Raw genomic sequence first — 20,381 nt, forward strand, 5'->3', positions numbered from 1 at the left:
CCCAACTAATCTTGGTTGGCTTCTTAAAGCTTGTTCCTGTGTAACAGAGCCTACTAAAATGTCTTAAGTGGCTTCAGATGCAATAATATTTTATTTCTTAACCTGTGGTATTAGAAAAGTAAATAGTTAAATTGAAATTTTGCATCCAACATGAAATTGTGATTGTGTTTATTTTATTTAAGAACATTGAAGAGTTGAGAAGTGTTCATAATCATCAATAGCAGAGAACAAACAAGTGTCTCAATGTAATGATTCTTTAATAATATGACCATAATTATTGGAAATTTTTGATTGTTTACATTTTATCAATGGCAGAATGACATAATTTTATGGGAATAAAGTTAGCTGAACCTATGATACTAAGAATAAAGTACTCAGAATAAGTTAATAACTTAAAAGCAATTGGGGCCAAAGCTGTTTGTAGTGTGCATAATGGATATATTTTCAAATCGTGAAAGGATTTTCCCTTTCTTGGATTTTATTAGATTGAGGTTCTTTTCCTTTAATTACCCTCAGGAGATGGTAAGAAGATTGCTTCAAATGGATGTCATTATCACTGGCATTCTGTTTTCCTACCAGTAGTTTTGATATTTTTCCCACAAGTCACTTTTTCTCAGTTCCTTTGTATTTTAATAGATCTGAGGTTCAAGAAAGGAACGATAATAAAAGTGTTAAGGCTCTCTGTCCTATCATTTGATATGATAAAAATGTCCAGGACACTATAGAAAGCCATTTAGTAGAATCCTGGGATTCTCTTTTGCCACTAACCTCATTAATTTGAGAAAATTAACTTTTTTTTTTGGTTGGTAAGTCTAGTCTTTATTGTGATCAGAACCATAAAGGTAAATAAACCAGTATTCATTAGGTACCTCACATGTGGGTGAAAGGAATTTTTATGTTGTGAAAGTGAATTGTAGCAAATGGATTGCTAGGGAAACATAGCAAATGGATTGCTAGGGAAACATTGCCTTGTTTTCTTGAGTATTTAAATCATTAACAGTTCATCTTCATTTGAAAATAATGCCTGGCACATAGTAGGGGCTCAGTAAATATTGGTAAAAGGGAGGGAGGAGGACTAGAACTCCTTTTCAGGGTTGCAGGGGGATGACCAAATTGTTATCTAGAATTCATAATTCTCTTTTTTGCTACTGAATTAATTTTGATTTCTGGAACTAAGGGTGGCATTACAGTAATATACTTGTCTGAATTTATATTTTCATATGGTTATATTTACTAGTGAATATAGAAGTCTGCATAATTAAATGGGGTACTAATTCTTTTGTTCCTTCAGTATAACTCAAGTATGTTACCAGGATTTTTCTATTTATATGTATGCTGTGATTACAGACTGCTGGATTTGGTTGTTCATCCTGTCCCCCAGCCTTCTCAGTGTTTGGGATTTATTCAGCAAAGCCCCACAAGATCTCCTTTGTCCCTGGCGTCCACCTCATTGCCAGTAAATTCACAATCAAAAGGATCACGTCACAATTCTTCCAGGGCTTCAGAATTACATTTACTTGAAACTCCTCTTATAGTTAAGGTAAGTATTAACATGTCTAGCATTCCTAGTGAAGCTAGGAAGTTCTTACTTTTCAAGTAGCAGAGAGAAATAAGCTGTTTATAATTGATATCTTTGGGTAATAAGGGGCTTTAAGCCTTTATTTTCCTTTTTTCTTTTCTGTGGATATGTTTCCACAATGCTTACTGTATTTTTATATTTTCAGAAACAGACTTCATTAAATTTACCCTTTGTGGTTAACGGGCACTATGCTCAAGGTTAACAGTTATATTGCTCTGAAAGTAATGCAAGCCTCTGTGGTTATTATAAATAGGCCTTTTTCCTTTGAAAAATGCTTTCATATTCTTGGATTTGCTTTTTTTTTTAATTCAGTTTCTGATAGCATTTTGCCATTATTTCTTTCCTTTATCAAATGCTTTTTAGTTCTTAATATTTTTAGAAAAATTTATTTTAAAATTCTGGCTTCTTCAGTAAAATTATAAACTGTTACTCTTTCCTACTATCAGTAGGGAATTGCTTTTTCCTTCACCCTCTCTGATAAATTATTAGCTGAGAAACCACAAAACTAAACTTGAGATGACTGGTAGCAGTGGACTTTTACCCTCCCGTTGTCAAAATGTTTTCACATATGTTATCCACAAGCTGGTTGTCCAGTGCTCTGGATTCAGTCCCAGAAGCTTTCTTTTTTTGTTGTTGTTTTTTCTTAATTGTTTCTGGATATCCAGCATTTAAAGTGAAGCCAGGGAATTCTTATTTTTCAGGTTGGATAAAAGATACTGTAATAAATGCTAGACCTAAAATAGTTATTAAAAGAAGTTGAAAAGAAGCTTGCTAAGATTATTCAGTTCCTGACATTTAATATCCAGTATAGTATTACTTTTTTTCTTCTATAGAAAAACATTCACATTTTATTCTCTAGGGCTAAGTTCAAATGAAATTAAATGAGGGAATAATTTTGTACTTGCTACCAAAATGAATCTAGGAAAAAAATCAGTATAATCTTGTAACAGATCTAATGGAATTTAATAATGTAACAGGATCCAATAATCTGTTTACTAGTCCTTTAAAGGAGAGGTTAAGTGAAGGAATTATCAATATTTCTGCTAACTAGTTCCTATGCTAATTATTTGTATTCATTATAGTAAACCAATCAGAATTCTTATAAGTAATTCAGTTACTATTGGAGTCGTGATGGAATTATATTTTTTCAAAAACATTCTTAAAGTTAGTCTAATTTAGATTAGCTTGCTATAATTAAACTAGGTTCTGTTCATCACACACTATCATCTCTTTCACCTAACTAAAGTTTTCTAAGCAATAGTTAAATAATTTATCTTATCTCAGCACTTTATTAAGTTGAACTTAAACCTGGGAATAACCAAGGTCTTTAGAATGATTATGGATGCAGCTTTATGGTTTATTTTTATAGCCTTATATATAGAAAGCCCTGAGTAGAATTTTGTATTTCCAGTAATGTGTAATACAACTTTTTATTGATATTTTTATTGGAGATGAGAATATAGCCACCATTGTGACTCGCTTGGCCCTGTCTGTCCTTGTGTAGGTGCCTTTTACAAACACTAATAGTGAATTCCATTTGCTCTTTGTCATAGAAAGCTAAGACTTTGGCTATGTCAGTTACTTCCCCTGGATTTGCCGAGTTCACTCCTCAATCCATCCTAAGGTCTGGTCTTCGAACAACACCTTTAGCGTCTCCCTCTTTGTCACCTGGAAGGTCTCTTACTCCTCCTTTACGACTTAAAGAAACTAGAATTTCATTCATGGAAGAAGGCATAACCATAAAATGGACTGCTGGAGTAAGTTTGATAATAGTTGGAACAAAAGGATTTAATAAGAATATATTAGCTCTTATAAGTAAAAAGTTAGATAAATTGATTTATATAATATCACTATAGATTTTTATGTACAGTCTTGCAGGTAGTCATAAAATCAGAAGACATTAGTTCAGAAGGCAACTTTAGGGCCTTGGCCAAGCCAAACCCATCACTTACAGGTGAAGAAAATAGGACTAGAAGCGCCAAGCCAAATTATCTATAACCAAATAGCTTTTTGGTGGTAGAAATGGGACTAGAATTGTTTTGTTTTGTTTTTTTAAATTTCTTTGTTTTTTTAACCCGTATTGTACTGCTTCTCTTACTAAGTTCCTAGTTCGTTGTCTATTTAGGGAGGGTATGTCTTCAGAGCTCCACTGTAGGTTAATAGGAACTCATTGGTGCTTATTGGGCATCTTGCCTATTCTGTGTTTTAGTCTTTTGGGATTAGTGGTCTATTACCAATTAGAGAACCATTAACAATCATTAACTTTTAATCAGCAATCTGAAGAGAATGGGTTTAGAATAAGTGAATTTTGATGGAGAAAAGAATTTGGAGAAAAACGGAACGTGGAAAGGGTGGGTATGATTGGGATGGATAGCTTAGATGTGACTGATTTTTACTAGTAAAATTATTTTTGTCCAAACCTTTTACTTAACAGGCTGCAGATGACAGCAAAACAAAAGCATTAATTACTGCACCTTTCCATAAATGTGCAGTTCCAGCAGAAGCTGAATGGCTGAAGAATAAAGATAAGGCAACATCTTTTCCCCTGAATAGCCCTGAAAAGGACCATCAAGAAATTAATGTGAGGTCACAGGATACAACTTCACAAAGTTTGGAGAAACTGGATGTGAACATAGAAAATAGCAATACTTCAACCAGATCAGACCAGACTACCTTGGAGTATCAGGATGCTCCATCACCAGAAGACTTTGAAGGTATTTTCATGGCCTCTAAGCCAGTGACACACTCTTCCACTGAACAAATTACTAATTTAACTGAACAGACTGAGAACAGTGATAAAGATACATTTGAATTGGAAGTAACTCCTCCAGACCTGGAGAAACAAATGGGTAAGAACTCATCCCAAATATTCAAAATGGCCATTGATACTCTTCAGTAAAATTTGTAATAGAGGTTTGTCTGCTTTTTCAGAAAAGCATCGGGGTTAAATAATTGTATGGTCACAGCACAGTAGGTTCTAGACATAATACACATATCTTAATTCTTTCCACTTACAAATATGGCTTACTTATATTGTTACATTCATTATAAGTAGGTATGAGATTTGAGGAGAGCGGAACTTAATGTGTGTTCTGTTTTTATTTGGAAATGAAATTTGGAAAAGAACAGTAATGGTTAAGGAAGAAATGTCAGGTATCAGTGTGACTTAAGGTCTTCCTATAGCTATGAGAAATAATAATACTACCTTTACAGACTAGATTAACTTATCCATACAGCAGCCTCAACTTTCTAGAAGGCTGCTCAGAAAACAGGAAGTTCATTCTACTCTCCATCCCTACCTCCAAAATAATCACTGGAACTGAAAAGTAATGTCCAAAGACCCATGAATTTATTGTCTTTATATTCATTTGTCAAAAAAATTTTGAGCCCCTAATTTATGTGCAACAGGTGGGCTCCGGCTTTGTGTGTGCTAAGTGATAAAGTAATAAGTAGACATAGCACCTGCCCACATGTAATTTTGAACCTAGTGGATTATATCAAACAAGCACGTACAATGCAGTTTGATAAATGCTACACTGGGGAACATAGAAGGGACCAGTAGATAGTACACCAGGAAGGGGAGAGATTTGGCTTAGAATTGGTGGATCAGAAAAGTTATTCTATTTTTATGTTTTCTTACCCCTGCATAGATTTAAAGGTAATTCTTAACTTTAAATATGTAAAACCCAATACTTATATAAAAATCTGTGTCATAGTGGTTTCTTCGGGGAAATACGTTCTACCTAAGCTGAACTAAGGTTTCTTAAAATGTGAATGCAGTGAAGTTTGGGCTGTGATGTCTTTATTTAATAAATATACACATTATTAATTGCTCTAAGAATTTAGGACTCTCTTTATAAATAGCATATGTTTAGAAGTTTACATTACTCTTTTGATGTGCTGTGTTCCACTGAAATATTTGAATGGTGAAAGTTGAACAAGGATGTTCATGGCAGTATCTTCATTGATTAGTCCTAAAATGATTAGACAGTCTCAAATAGAAATTTTTATTGTTTTTGTGGGGGATTATATAGCACAAACTTTAGAGTGAAATAGCTAGATTTGAATCTTACTAGCTCAGCTAGTTACTAGGTTTGTGATCTGGGATAAGCAGTGTAACCATATGCTTCTGTTTTCTCATCTGTAAAATGGGAGTAATAGTACTACCTCTTTGGATGTTGAGGATTAAGAGAGTTGTTAAATGTAAAACACTTGCAACAGTGCCTGTTAAGCCAAAAGTGTGAGTGGTAGATGAAAGAGAGGGGGTTGGGAGGGGGGCTCTTGACCTAGGCTCAGAGAATTAGAAGGAACTTGCAGTCTGATGCCAATGGAGTAAATCTAAAAGTACAAAAAGCAGACCCAACAACTTATTAAAAAGGAATAGGCCAAGACCGTGAGTAATCGCTAAACATTTAGCCTAAATAATTATGAATGTTCTTAACTGTGTGATTTATAGGCACTTTAGAAGATGCAGAAACAAAGGATCTCTTAGTTGCAGAGGGGGCACTTTCAGAATTAAATACCTTAAGCCCCATTCAAGGAGTTGAAGCTTCTCTTTGTGTACCATCAGTCTGTGAAGGGTAAGTTTATAGAGAAAATTTCAAATATTAATAAAGTTTAATGCAACTGTGAAGCAGTAGTAAATATTGATATTTGTTCTATGCATAGATGAGCTCTTATTTTGATCTTTGGCATTTCCATTTTGGTAAAGTTTTCTGTTATGAAAGAAGTTAATTTGTACAACTGTGTTATTTCGTAGTTATTATGAAATCTGAGAATGATACCAGATGTTTCCTAAATATATAGAGACATGATAAGTTGAGGCAGAACTCTTTAATATTCTTTGGTGATTCTATTTTTGTTGAATACCAAAAGTGTCACTCACAGCCACGCATCCCTCCATGCTGTCCCATTTTCAGTGGTTTCAGGATGATCAGGTATGTATCCTATAGCACCAAGGCAGAGCATAAGGGAGATGGTTCAGAGGCAGTAGTGTTCCCTGCCATTTGATTGATACAAGACTCTAGCAGTTTTTGTTTTTCAGTGACTGCTGGAACTGTTATGCTCCCAATTATTCCGTTTTATTTAGCACTTAACACATTTAGCCCGTGTACTAGATGATGTATGGCAGTGCTACTTAAAGTGCGGTCTAGTAAGATTGATGCCAGTTCCCAGTTTATGGTCTACAACAAGATAGCAGCTTCTGTTAGAATATATATCAGTAGCCTGTTTTGAAAGTCAGCTGAGCTAATCAGTGAAGTAATTGATTGATTGACCTTCTGGCATAAACTCCTTATCTCATTGCAAGACTGGACACATTGTATATCAGCACTTTGAGCAGCACTGTTGCAGAGCAGGGGTCTCCAACCCCGGGGCTGCGGACCGGTACCGGTTAGGAACCGGGCCGCACAGCAGGAGGTGAGTGGCGGGCGAGCAAGTGAAGCTTCATCTGTCGCTCCCCATCGCTCGCATTACTGCCTGAACCATCCCCCCTCATCCGTGGAAAAACTGTCTTCCACGAAACTGGTCCCTGGTGCCAAAAAGGTTGACTGCTGTTATAGAGAATACCAAAAAAGTTGCAGCTTCAGTTATCAAGAAGTAGTAAGGGTAATTTACTAAGATTAACCCACATAAAATGTGATAATTTAAGGCGTTGTAAATGGTTCATTGATTTATAAGTCTTGAGAGTGACTTCACAAACCACCCACAAAAATCAGTATCATGATAGTCACCTCTCATACATTGAACTCAATCAGATGCTTCACTTTTGAGAAGAGAGATCCTGATAAACTGTGATCTTTGCCAGGCCTTCATGGAAAAAGAGGGAGAAACAGTACAAAAGGATTATCAAGATTGTTTTGTTGTTTAATTCTAAGGTTTTTAAAATTTTATTGAAAACTAATATTTATTGTAATGGGTTTGATGGATAATCACAACAATGGCAAATCAAAAGAGCCATCATCAGTAACAATCTAGGTGAATATTCACCATCCTTGGCAAGCTAGTTCCTTTTTAAATGTAAACTTATTTGGTTGTGGGTTCTTAGTTATCCTTACTATAAATATTGTGATTGAGTTAAGTCTTACAAATATACCTACAAATAAATGTGTATATATTCCAAATACATACTTTTTCTTGAATTTACTTTACAGTTTGTCCAGTTTAAAAAATCAGCATGCTTTAGTTGGCTTTAGGGAAAGGCCAGCTCAGAATAGAAAGGGACCACTGTCAGCATCTTTCCAGAACACTTATCAAGTGAATTAACGCAGGTCACACTGGTCTCCGATTTTGAGGCATTTATCATGTGCTTTCCAGTTAGCAATAAAATATTGAATCTGATTCTACTGAGTATATGGGGGAAATGTCTATAATATTTGATAGATTTATTTGAAGAATGTGGCCACAGATAATTAAAAATTGGCCTAAGTGTAATTTATACTGACCAGCATTTTAAAATCATTTTATTTGTAGTTTAAGGTCATGCCATTGTATTCAACAAAAAAAATTTAGAAAATAGGAAAAACAAATACAGCATTACTTGTTTCTAAATTCACTTGTAAATTATTTAGTATTATTCTGGATGAAGTTGCATGGTATTTTCTCTGAACCTCAGTTTTCATGAACAAAATGAAAAGTAAGAATTGGGTAAAGCAGGTTAGAGCAGATGGAATCTTCTTACACACTAAAGTATATATTTCAATTTCTAAAGGAAAATCCTCACCCCGAAGTCCAAGGTACCTGTTTTAGACGAAGGACTAGTATCTGTTGAAAGCTGTACCTCTACAATTAGAGCAGGTAACAATAAATGTATGTATTATTTTGACTTTAGAATTATTTCATTTTAGTGTTGTGTCTAAAGAGTGTTCTATTCTTAGGACAAAAGAATCTGAATAATAATCCAGACTTTGTTATCTCAGTTATTCTCCAGTTGTTTCCCCAGCTAAAAATAGAATTCTGAGGAGGTATGTTAGCTACCAAACAGTGGGTTGCTTATAAAACACTCTTTGGTTCTCATAGTGGAAGTCTTAGAATAGCTTTTGTGGACATATTTAAAGAAGAGCAAAGTAAATTACCAGTCCCCAGCCAGACTGCACACCTGCTTTTTGATCTTCTGAGATTCAGTTATATATACAGGGAAACTTCCATATTTATTCTGTGTTTGTGGTAACATATAGCCAATATTGGCTTATTATTATTAGAAAATAATCTCAAATGACTGAATTTGCTCCAGGGAAAATGAACAGATACATGGAATTTGTTTTTTTTGTTTTTTTTTGTTTTTGAGTGCCTCCTCTCAGACCCTGACTATACAGAGATGAGGAACATATATTTTCCTCATTGAACTCACAGTTGGGTTTAGGGAAAGCAGACACCTTGAATGCCTGTGCCTAGAACTTGTCTAAGCATTTCACGTGAGGACTTGTCTAAGCATTTCACATATGGTGTTGACACTGTCTGACTCTAGAGCTCATGTTCTTAACCGTTATATCCTTCTGCCTGTCACATTATGAATAGGGCTTAGGACAAGTTTGAGTAGACCTGTTCTCCCCCCACCCCACCTCGCCCATTAAGAATGTAATATATATTTACTGTAAAATAATCAGGAAATCATAGTCTCACATATAAAGTAAAAATCCCCATAACCCAGTTACCCAGTTTAAGAATCTATTATTAAGAAAGTGTCTTTTCCCTGAGTTTTTTTCCTGTGCATTTTTTTTCCCAGTATGTTGAAAGAGGAGGTAAGTGTGGTGGATGGAGAATACCAAGGATTTAAACAGACTGCTTGGGTTCATAACCCTGTTCTGCACTTACTATGTATAAGACTATGAGCTATACTTCTGTTTCTTTGTCTATAAAATTTAATAGCTTTCACTGTTAATAAAAGCTCAGTAAATGTTAGCTATTATAAATTATTAACAATTAAATTTATTATAATCAACAACTTTTTTCACTTAACAGTGTATTTAAGATATTTTTCCATGTCATTAATACAGATTAATTCTGTTTTTTTTAGTGGCTATAATAGTATTTCATAGTATGGATGTTCTGTGGTATGCTTAACTAATTGCTGATTGGTGAACAGTTTGAGCTGATGACCATTTTTGTTTGTTTTGCTGTCTCATTTCTGCAGTGAATATTATTGTGTATGCATCTTTGCACAGTCTGTGTCAGTGTTTCTTTTGAGCAGATTCCTAAACGTGGCCTTGCTGGGTCAAGGAGTGTGCACAGATTTTTAATATTTTATTGTTTTCGCCAGTAAAGGTTGTTTAAAGAGGAAGGTGAAAGATGAGAAATTTTTCTTTATGATCCCCCCCAATTTATTTAAGTGGTAGAATATGTGGCCATTTGGATGCTTTCTGCCAAAAGGGAAATATCTAGTCCTTTTCACAGCCAGATCAAAGCCCAGATTGCATGTCCCTCATGTAATTCTGTAACGGCTCAACAAGAATAGCTGGTTGTCTAGTAGTCACCTGGTGAACATAATTTTCAGATTAATAAGGAACAAACACATCTGAGCTCCTCAGAGCAGTTTATCGTTTCACAGTAATAAGGGCAAGAATTATATTCTAGTTGAGAAAAACCAAAGTTGTCATTTTTAAATGTAAAATTTATCTTCTGTGTTTTATTTTTGTGGAAAGCAAATATGTATTGTTTAAACTGAGTGATTGGATACTGATGAAACAGGAGTGATATGTAAATCCTCATAGGCTTTTCCTCTTTTAAGATGTTAGAAATTTTTTGGCACTATGACAGTTTTTCAAGGAAACATTAAGTGCAATGCAGCCTTTTCCCTTCTGTTTGTTTCCCCAGTTGTGTATATATCTTTTTTTGTTTGTAGCTTAAAATATGGAAGATTAACTCTCATTTTTCTTTCAGCTATGGCTGATGTTCTTGGTGATGGTGGAAGCTCTGGGCTTGTTATCTCTGAAGGCCCTATTATCTCTGAACATAGGCTTGACCAGGAAACAGCACTGAACTTAAAAGAAGATCATGAAATAGAAGTTGATGTACTAAAAGCAAGTGTTGACTTACCAGAAGAAAAGCCTCCAATTTCTGATGATTCTCCTGATACTCAAGAAATTCATGTAAAAAAAATAATTTTTCATTTCTTTGTCAGTCAGTTTTGGTTTAGTTAGGTTTCAAACCATAGTTCCAATCTAATGTATTCATTTATTTGACTACTATATGAAAACCTCTTTATAAAAATCTGTGTTCAAAAAAGTATATAAATATATTGTGGAATTACGGAGCACATCCTTTAAGTAAGAAATTGTTTTTCATGAAAACCAAAAGGCTGTGTTAAAGAAGTCACAATTTTAATAATTTAATTTTTGCTCAGTATCCGGTTCAAATGAAAGTTCTTTTAGCCATAAGAAAACAGATATTGGTTACTCTAGAGACATGTGTGACATCGAAACTATCCAGAGCGTATATTTGAGAATAATTGAGTACAGTTAAATAGGATTCTTTCCCACCCCCCACCCTCCCCACCCCCCCATTCATACTTGTGGGAAAATGCTGTTCTGCTGGCTGGGGTTTAACTTCTTAGACGTTCCAGAAAGGTGGGGGCTTTTTTGTGTGTGTGGAGGGGGGTTGGTATTTAATATGACTTTCATTTCCTAAAATTCCACCAAATCTCTTTTATTATCAACAGGCAACTTTTATATGATACATGAATTTAAGATGAAGAAAAATCACCTCTTCTAATTATTTATAGAGATGTGATTGTATAATATTTGGGAGGTTTAACTCATAGAAATGTCATGGTTATCCATATTCAGTTTCATGAGTATTGTCACCGTGAGTTAGATGGATAAAGTCCCTGTTCCTTCAGCTGGGAAGCTAACACAATTTGTGGGCATGGTGTAAATGGGAATCCTCATTTCTGGGTATTTCCAGTCTTTCATTTCACTGAATGTTTGGGGAGTGGGAAAATGTCATTGTTTAGGTGGGTGGTAATGTTCTACCTTCTTGGTCAGGAGATCTCTCTGTTACTTTCTGCCTCCTCCTTTTTCTCCCCTTCCCTTACCAAAAGGTAAATGCAAGGAGCATTCCTTCTTCCACCAAACCCTTGCAAGAGAGGTACTGAACTTGAAAGCCTTAGGAATTTCATGGTTTATGCAGCCCCAGCAAAGGGAAGAGGATTGAGTCTAGCCCAAGGGAGCTTATGTAGGTGAATTCTTCTTCAACCTTATGGGGATCATGCTGTTTAGAAAAAGTGTGGTTAGTTAGGTAATTTGGGGATTATCATTAAAACACAGTTTGGGGGTTGTTTCTTTTTCTCCAGTTAATTTTTCTTTCCTTGGGTGAGAATAGAATAAGTCCTTAATTATCACAACTGTTAGCATCATAATAATTTTTAAGGTTTTGTTAAGACTGTCTTTTTTAGCCAGGGAAATGTAGAATTCTACTTTTAATTCCATTCAGAATCTCAATCTTTTTCTATCTAGTTATTTTGACTGAGTGAGAAAGTGTAATTGCTTAAATGGATATTTTATAAAGTAAACCCATAAGTACATGCCATATCAAATGTAGTTTATGTTTAACAATTCATACACCGAGGGAGAGGTGGTCATGAAAAAAATTTATGCTTTAGGTTAAAATAAATGTATACATTAACAGTCTCTTATCTTTAATTCATTTTAGGTAATTGAACATGAAAAGCTTGAAGTTCAAGATTCAGGACAAGAGACTAGGAATCTTTCATTTAGTGAGTTGTATCCCTCAGGAACTCTTAAGCTTCGATACAATTTTGATACCATTGAGCAACAGTTTTGTGACTTACCTGATAACAAAGACTCTGCTGAGTGTGACATTGCTGAAGTAGATGGGGAACTTTTTGTGCCACAGAGCAACTTTACCTTGATTTTGGAAGGTGAAGAAGGAGAAGTAGAGACAGGTGATTCTGCAGCATCTAATGTGCTAGCTAAAGCAGCTAATGCAGCCACTGAGGAAAAACATGTATACAGTGGGGAAAATGATAATCACGGACATGTTGCAAATTTGCCATCTGTCATAACTAGTGATCAGGAGTCCCAAAGGGTAGAGACATTACCATATGTGCCTGAACCAATTAAAGTAGCAATCGCAGAAAATTTATTAGATGTAATTAAAGACACAAGAAGTAAAGAAATTACTTCAGATACAATGGAACAGTCCATTCAAGAAAACATACCTTTAATAAGCCAAAAGGTAATGTGTTCCACCAAGTTAGCCAAATCTACATTTAAGACTGTTCAGGAAACGAGTACGGTGACTATAAATGTCAGCGAGGTTAATGACATGATTTCCTCCAGAACTCGCAACAGAGGACGTGTCCAAAACCTGAATGTCAAATCGGCACAACAGGAAGAGTCAGCAGATGTTGCTACTCCTGAGATGCTGGGACTTTCAGTTATGAAGAAAACTAGGAAAACAAAAGAAATTTCAGGGGCTTTTGAAAGTGCCTGTTCTGATGATAAAGGAATATCTCATAACCAGCAAATACCTCAAAATTCTATTACTCCTAGGAGAGGAAGGAGAAAAAAAGAAATTAATCAAGACACTTTAGAAAATATTAATTCTGTGGAACCAGAATTACAGGTTACTCCAGGTAGGGAATTAAGAAGTTTAAAATCATCTCAGCTGTTGGAACCAGCAACTGAAGAAACTTCTTTTAGAAAAGAAGTTAAGCTTTCATCTGTTACAAAAAGGACTCCTAAACGAATTAAAAAACCTCTCGAAAATCAGGAAAGTGTTGAAGTTATAAATGATCTGAAAGTCAGTAAAGTATCAAGTCCTAGCAGAAGTACCAGGAAATTGAGAAGTTCTAATTTGGAAACTTCTAAAAATACAGGATATAAACAAGGTGGGGAGTCCATTGAAGAGCAACTGCCAATTCAACATAGTAAAAGGGTTAAAAAGAAAGAAGTTAGTGCGTCAGATGTAATAGAAGATTCCAAACTTGGTTCATCCCAGTTGACTCTTCAAGCAGAATTTGATACTCCTGCTACACCTAGGAAACGTGGTAGACCAAGAAAAATTAATCCATCTGAAGATGTAGACTCTAAGGCTGTTAAGGAAGCAAGAAGTCTCAAGAAGAGAGAAGGTCTCGGCATCCAAAGGAAATCTACAAGAAACACCCCAGCTAAAAGTGAAAATGCTGATGTTGGCAAACCAGCTTTAGAAAAATCAGTTTTAGTGCCAAATGAGGAACTTGTTACAGCGATGAGCTCTAAGAAGAAGCTTACAAAAAGGACTGAAAACCAAAGCCAAAAACGTTTATTACGCTCAATATCAGAAAAATGCATAGATGAAGAAATGACAGACAAAGAACCAAATGACCGAGAAGAAAAATTGCTTGCCACAGTTGCTTTGACTAGATCTTCCCATAGCACAAGGACTAGATCTAGCAAGACCATCTTGTTGCCAGACCTTTCTGAACCAAAAAATGAGTCTTTTTTATTTTCTTCTCCTGTGTCAAAGGTTCCAAGGAAAGAGAAAGGTACTTTTATTTCTTTTCAAAGCATAATTTTCATCTCATTCAAAGTCTTCAGTTTAAAAAAAATTCTGTTGGTTCGAACATGATTAGATTTTGTGTTAAGGCACTAATGGATTATTTCTTCTAAAAATGATTTGTAGTTGCAGGGAATTCCTCCCCCTTCAAAAAACAAAACCGATTTTGATCTTTTAATAGTAAAATTTAAATATTTTATATTTTAAAGTTTATTTTTAGGTTCAAGAATTTCTGTTTCACCATGACTTTTTAAATCCTATAATTCACTTGACATAGGTTTAATTTTTTAGAATAGTATTATTTCTCTTCATTCTGCCCTTATATCTTGTGACTTAATTTTGGTTTCTCCCCAGATAGAACCATCATTTTTGGCTCATATCCCAGGTGATGTCCACAACTTCAAATTGTTTTGAAGGGAAACAGCAGTAGAATTCTATTGATTACAATACAGAAATTATTTAAATCCATATTCCCTATTGTCTATGAACTGGCAAGGCTACATGCCCAACCTCCCTCACTGACGATAAGTGAGCTAATGATTGTACTGTTTGGTTGGTATAGTTCATACCTTCTCAACAGGAGTGATGTCTCTCCCAAAAGGGTGAAAATATCTTACTCTTTTTTATGTATAAGGCAGAGATATACATAAAGTACATAAACAGATATACAGTATTATCTGTGCTATTAAGATTTCTTGCGGGGTGGGGGGAATTCAGTGAGGGAGACAATTAAGGAAAAAGGTCTAAAAAGGTGCTGATAAAGATTAGGGACTTGTAAGTAAAGTAGGTATCTTTGTTGTTCTACTAAACTTTTTTAAACTATTGCATGCATTTTTAAATGCATTAGTGAACATCCTATATAGTTGCTTCCTGACTTGGGGAAGGCCAAGAGAAAGATAAGTCATTTAAAAACCTGCAAACTGAAATTTTCTGTCTTCAACATTCACTGTGTAAAAACCTCTTTAAGTATATTGTATTCATGAAGTCCAGTTGTTATATTTACATAGCACAAGCCCAGGAAAGGGCCTTTTGCCATAGAATTGATCATTTGACCAAAAAATGATCTGTAGTTATAGGAGATTTTGGTAGTACTGTATAATCCAGTTTTTTCATGCTGTTGGGAAAGTGTGGTTATGCTTATACTTGGCATGGAGGAAAATGAAATGACCAAATGTGTGAGATTTTAGCTGACTTTACTAAGCTGCTATTTTAGATAAAAGTTAAAATGAAAAAGAACAGTGAGTGGTAGAAGAATGTCATTAACAATTCTTTTATACTTTTCTAATGACTTTTAGAGTATAGTAAACACAAAATTTGGGGGTTCTTTTGGTAGAGCATAGCCAAATATCTCTGATTCTGATATTTGTTATCTTTACATAGTCGTCATCTGTATACATGTTAGCTATAACTTTTTTCTGTAATAAAAATAATATATGCCTGCCACAGAAAATTAGAAATTAAAAGTATTTAGTCAACTAGAGGACCAGTAACCACTGTTCACATTTTCTTGTATATCCTTCTAGTTGAATATATAGTTTGTTTTTTATAAAACCCAACAAACTACGGTTTGTGTATAGATATATATACTGCTCCTCCCACCTCCTACTTATTTCATGAGCATTTTTCCTCAAAACCCTGAGTGTTCGTGGTTTTGTATTTTTTTGTTTGTGTTTTACACATGGATAGAGTCCACGTGTGGCATTTCGTCTCACTTATGTGCCGCAGATCACTCAAGCATTCTCCTGCCAGGTATTTGAATTGTCTTCAGATTTTCTGGTATTAACAATAAGCATCTTCTAGTATGAGGTTAGAGAGAGGTTAGATAAGAAATTTGGGACTGAGATTTCTCACTTCTGCCACGTACTAGCTGGGCAGAAAATCATTTAACCTTTCTGAATCTTGTTTTCTCATCTTTACAGTGTGGGTAATAATGCCTACTACGTAGGGTTCTTGTGAGTATTGAGTATTCACTACTTTTTGTTAATTAACACCATCATTAGTTTCCTTTCTTATTTTGCCCTCAGATTATAGTTTCTGCACTCTTACAATACCTTCTGTCCCTTGTGCCTATTCAACTTGCATTTAAAAAAAAAAAACTCCTTCAAGGAGGGGTGGGAGGTACAGAGAAGAGTGGATACAGAAATGATTAGAAAGCTGGAGGCCACCCTCTATTTAATTGAAACATGTCGAAGAAACAGATATCATAGAATCACTAACTAAAAAGAATGTAAAGCTTTACATTTCAATAGATTTTCTCAAATTCCATTACTCAGCAGCAGATATTTAAGAAGGGTTTGCTGTATACCTGAGTCTATACTAGGCTATACATTCACCAGTTCGTTTGATTCTCAGTATAACCCACTGTAGTACAGGTACTATTATTCCTTCTTTCCACAATGAGGAAATTGAAATTCAGTGAAACTGAGCACCCACATCACCCAGGTAATGAATAAATAGTGATGTCTTGGAGCCGATTCCTGCTGGCTAGTGAGAGCCAGTTGTTAAATATTCAGGAATTTTGTGAGCCAGCTATGGAACATTTATAGCACAGAAATAAGCAAATGCTGTAAATCAGAGTTGCGTTTTTTGTTGGTGGTGGTTTTTCCTTCCCAGAAAGCTGTTTACCAGTACATTATTGGGTTTGAATCTATAGGACTTTTGAACTTCTTAGGCCTTAAGTAGCACTGGCCACCAAAACTTACCCTCAGGAAGCTTACCGAAGTACGCAAGGAGTTGAAAGTATAATAAAGTCTTGTCTGGCTAATAGAAGCGTATGGAAGGAATGGTGGGGCCGAACATTTTTGCGCGTGATAATGTATTTTTGTATTTCCTTCTTTATTCCTTTGGGTGCAGTGGGGAACTGTAGGTGAAAAATATGAGCTGGTCTTTGAAAAGCCGAAGAAGCTGTTGCTCCTGGTAGCCTGGAAAAAGAAAAATAGAATGTATCATTTTCATAGAGCATAGATTTATTTGCCTGTATCTTAACTGCAAAAGAGAGGAGTTACCACCAGTGCCACTTATGCCACTTATCAGCTGGGAGCAGAGATGACTTTTATTTCTGACCCTCTTTTGTTAAAAATCACATGCTTTACAGAATTTGATATCTTATAGAACTCTTGATTGTCCCGGTAGGTGAAATATCATTGAACTATAATTTGGGAATTTTATTCCAAAGATTTGTAAATTATATTCCTGAAATAATAACATTATAACATGCAAACATCCATAAAGCACTTACCATATATTAACATTATTCTAATCTTTAATCTCCACAGTAACTTTAAAGGGCCATTTTGAATCTCATTTTATAGAAACTGAGGCAGAGACAGGTTTAGGTAACTTGCTTTTTGTCCCACAGCTAATAAATCCAGAAGCTAGGATTTAATTTCTGGCAGACTGGTTCAACTGCACCATGCCACTTCCATAATTACATTGCTAAACTGCCATTAATATGGAGACTCTATAGTAAAAACGGGAAGAATCTGTGATGAAGTGTGTGATTTTTTTTTTTTTTTTTTTTTTTTTTTGCGGTACACGGGCCTCTCACCGCTGTGGCCTCTCCCGTTGCCGATCACAGGCTCCGGATGCGCAGGCTCAGCGGTCATGGCTCACGGGCCCAGCCGCTCCGCGGCATGTGGGATCCTCCCGGACCGGGGCACGACCCCGTGTCCCCCGCATCGGCAGGCGGACTCTCAACCACTGCGCCACCAGGGAAGCCCGATAAATATTTTTAATTACATACTTTCAAGTAATTCTTAATTAAACCATTTCTATTTGTCTATGGAAAATCTTCCTATCAGCCTGTTTTTTCTGTATTGTTACTTTCTGTTTGCTTTTTTCCTGTTATGCTGTGGACTTTTCTGTTGTTCCCCTTGCGTGGAACAACTGGCTCAGAATAAGCTGAAAGGAAAGAAGATTTGAGTCTCTTCTTTGTAAATAAAATTACTTTTAAAAATAAAAACCTTGCCTCTGGAAAAGTAGGAATTATGAAGCAAAGTAGCTCAGGTTACACAGGGCAGGCATACCTGGGAGATATTTGCAGATTAGGTTCCTTACTATCACAATAAAGCAAATATCACATTAAAGCAGGTCACGCAATTTTTTTGGTTTCCCAGTGCATGTAAAAGTTATGTTTACACTATACTGTAGTCTTTTAAGTGTGCAATAGTCTTTTTTAAATGTTCATACTTTAATTATAAAATACTTTATTGCTAAAAACTGCTAACCATCATCTGAACTTTAAGCGAGGCTAATCTTTTTGCGATAGTAACATCAAAGATCCCTGATTACTGTAACAAATATAATAGTAATGAAAAAGTTTGAACTACTGGGAGAATTACCAAAAATGTGACAGAGACATGAAGTGAACAAATGCTATTGGACAAATGGCACTGATAGACTTGCCACAAACCTTCATTTTGCCATACCATATTTCAAACCTTCAAATATGCCATACCTCTTTTTATTGTGCTTTGCGTTATTGCCCTTAACTGCACTTCACAGATCTTGCTTTTTGTTGCAAGTTGAATTTATATGTCTCTATACATAAAATAGATATATATAAATAGATATACAGTGTTTTGTTCTTTCTTTCTACCTTTCTTTAGCTAAAAAAATAGAGGCTCCTGTGCAGCTGCAAGAATTAGTTTCGGATTTATCTTCTCAATTTGTCTTCTCACCTCCTACTTTAAGGACCAGGCGGAAAAACACATCTAATACATCCAAACTTGTAGCTGAACTGGTAAGAAATGCATGATTTTATTTGCATGTGTATTTAAACATGCTTTTTATTTTTTTAAGCAATGCTTCCTACATAAACTTCTTTAAAAAAGAGCAGACATTTATACTATTAAGTCCAAAATAGTCTTTTCTGCACTTTGGGGGATACTACCTTTAAGACAGATTGGTATGTTACTCGTGGTTTATTATTGGCAGCTGCAGTTTAAATTACCTATTAGGGGAAGGGTTTTTAAATTGTAGTGTCCCACCATAATTATCTGGATGTATTTATTTAAAATGTAGGTCCCTGACCCCCCTGGAGTGTCATCCACAGACCACACTTGGAGAGAGAGTGTTTCAGAACTGACTAGTTGCATGTAACTCTAAAATAAAAATAGTTCAGGGATTGAATGTGAGCATGATACCCTTATATTTACCAGTTTTAATTCATAGTATGTCTTGAATTATCTGCTGTGAGCCAGTTACTATACAAGGACAAAGGCACAAAAATAATTCAGGCAGATTCCTTGTTTTTCAGGAGTTCAGTTTAATTGAAGAGGCAAAAATACAGATAATTATTGCACAGCATGATAAGAATCATTTATACCCAGATAACCCTGTAGGCCCTGTAGGTAAAGGAGATGGGCATTGCTGGAGGAGAAGACAGCAGATGCAAAGGCACAGAAGCCTGGTGATGCATGAGGAAGGGGGTGGGGCTGTTCGCAAACTAGCAAATAGCCATGTGCATGCTTTAAGTAGTTTCGGTGAAAAGGGAATTCTAGGGAGGAAAAATAGTCACTGGTGGCCTAATTTTTATGCCGCGAGAGCCTGGATTTGGACAGAGTCAATAGAACAAAAGGGCAGGGGACAATGGAAACATTCCAGAATAAAATTGATAAGACTTGGAGATAACAATGTGTGGGGATAAGGGATAATGAGCTGTCCTAGATGACCAAGGTTTCTACCAAAAAATATAAGGAGTCCATTTGATATTTGTTAAGTTTAAATTCATTTAGCACTGTTTGGCTATATTCCTTGACTCAGGGTGGAACTTCTTAGTTTAGATTTCAATTGTTTAATTACATAAAGTTCATCTTTTAAAATTTTTAACCTATAGGAAGATGATGCTCAATCAATTGAAACTGTGGCAAAGCAACAAGTGAAAAGAACCAGGACTGCAAAAACAAAACAAGCAAGCAAGTAAGACTTTTTCTATGCTATTATTTTTTTTCCGTTTTGTTTCTTAAAATTAGAGAAGACTCTTAACTTAAAAAGAGAAATTAAGCTTATCAGAAAAGGGTAATTCTTAGGGGCATTTATCTGCACTGGCTCTGTGTAATTGTTAGATTTCACTGCAGAAGGTGGCTTTCTTATATAGCATGAAAGCCCATTCATTCGTCCTTTTTAAAGAAGGGTATCACCTCACACCAGTCAGAATGGCCGTCATCAAAAAACCTACAAACAGGGCTGCCCTGCTGGCGCAGTGGTTGAGAGTCCGCCTGCCGATGCAGGGGATACAGGTTCGTGCCCCGGTCCGGGAAGATCCCACATGCTGCGGAGCTGCTGGGCCCGTGAGCCATGGCCGCTG

General features: G+C 35.6%; 1 protein-coding gene across 5 annotated transcripts in view; it reads left to right on the forward strand.

Annotated features, from left to right (window-relative positions):
- The window catches only part of AHCTF1 (AT-hook containing transcription factor 1), an 84,011-nt gene that overhangs the window by 59,588 nt on the left and 4,042 nt on the right, over positions 1–20,381 (forward strand). For 3 of the 5 annotated variants that reach the window (XM_082655775.1, XM_082655773.1, XM_082655777.1), the window contains 9 exons: positions 1,348–1,540; positions 3,133–3,336; positions 4,014–4,428; positions 6,036–6,159; positions 8,289–8,386; positions 10,457–10,665; positions 12,227–14,063; positions 18,682–18,815; positions 19,911–19,993. In XM_082655775.1, the coding sequence (XP_082511901.1) occupies positions 1,348–1,540; positions 3,133–3,336; positions 4,014–4,428; positions 6,036–6,159; positions 8,289–8,386; positions 10,457–10,665; positions 12,227–14,063; positions 18,682–18,815; positions 19,911–19,993 (3,297 nt within the window). The remainder of the gene's footprint in view (positions 1–1,347; positions 1,541–3,132; positions 3,337–4,013; positions 4,429–6,035; positions 6,160–8,288; positions 8,387–10,456; positions 10,666–12,226; positions 14,064–18,681; positions 18,816–19,910; positions 19,994–20,381) is intronic. The other 2 variants (XM_082655774.1, XM_082655776.1) reach the window with 2 other exon arrangements.

This window comes from Grampus griseus (genome assembly GCF_964374135.1).
Source record: "Grampus griseus genome assembly, chromosome: 1".
Classification (NCBI taxonomy): domain Eukaryota; kingdom Metazoa; phylum Chordata; class Mammalia; order Artiodactyla; family Delphinidae; genus Grampus; species Grampus griseus.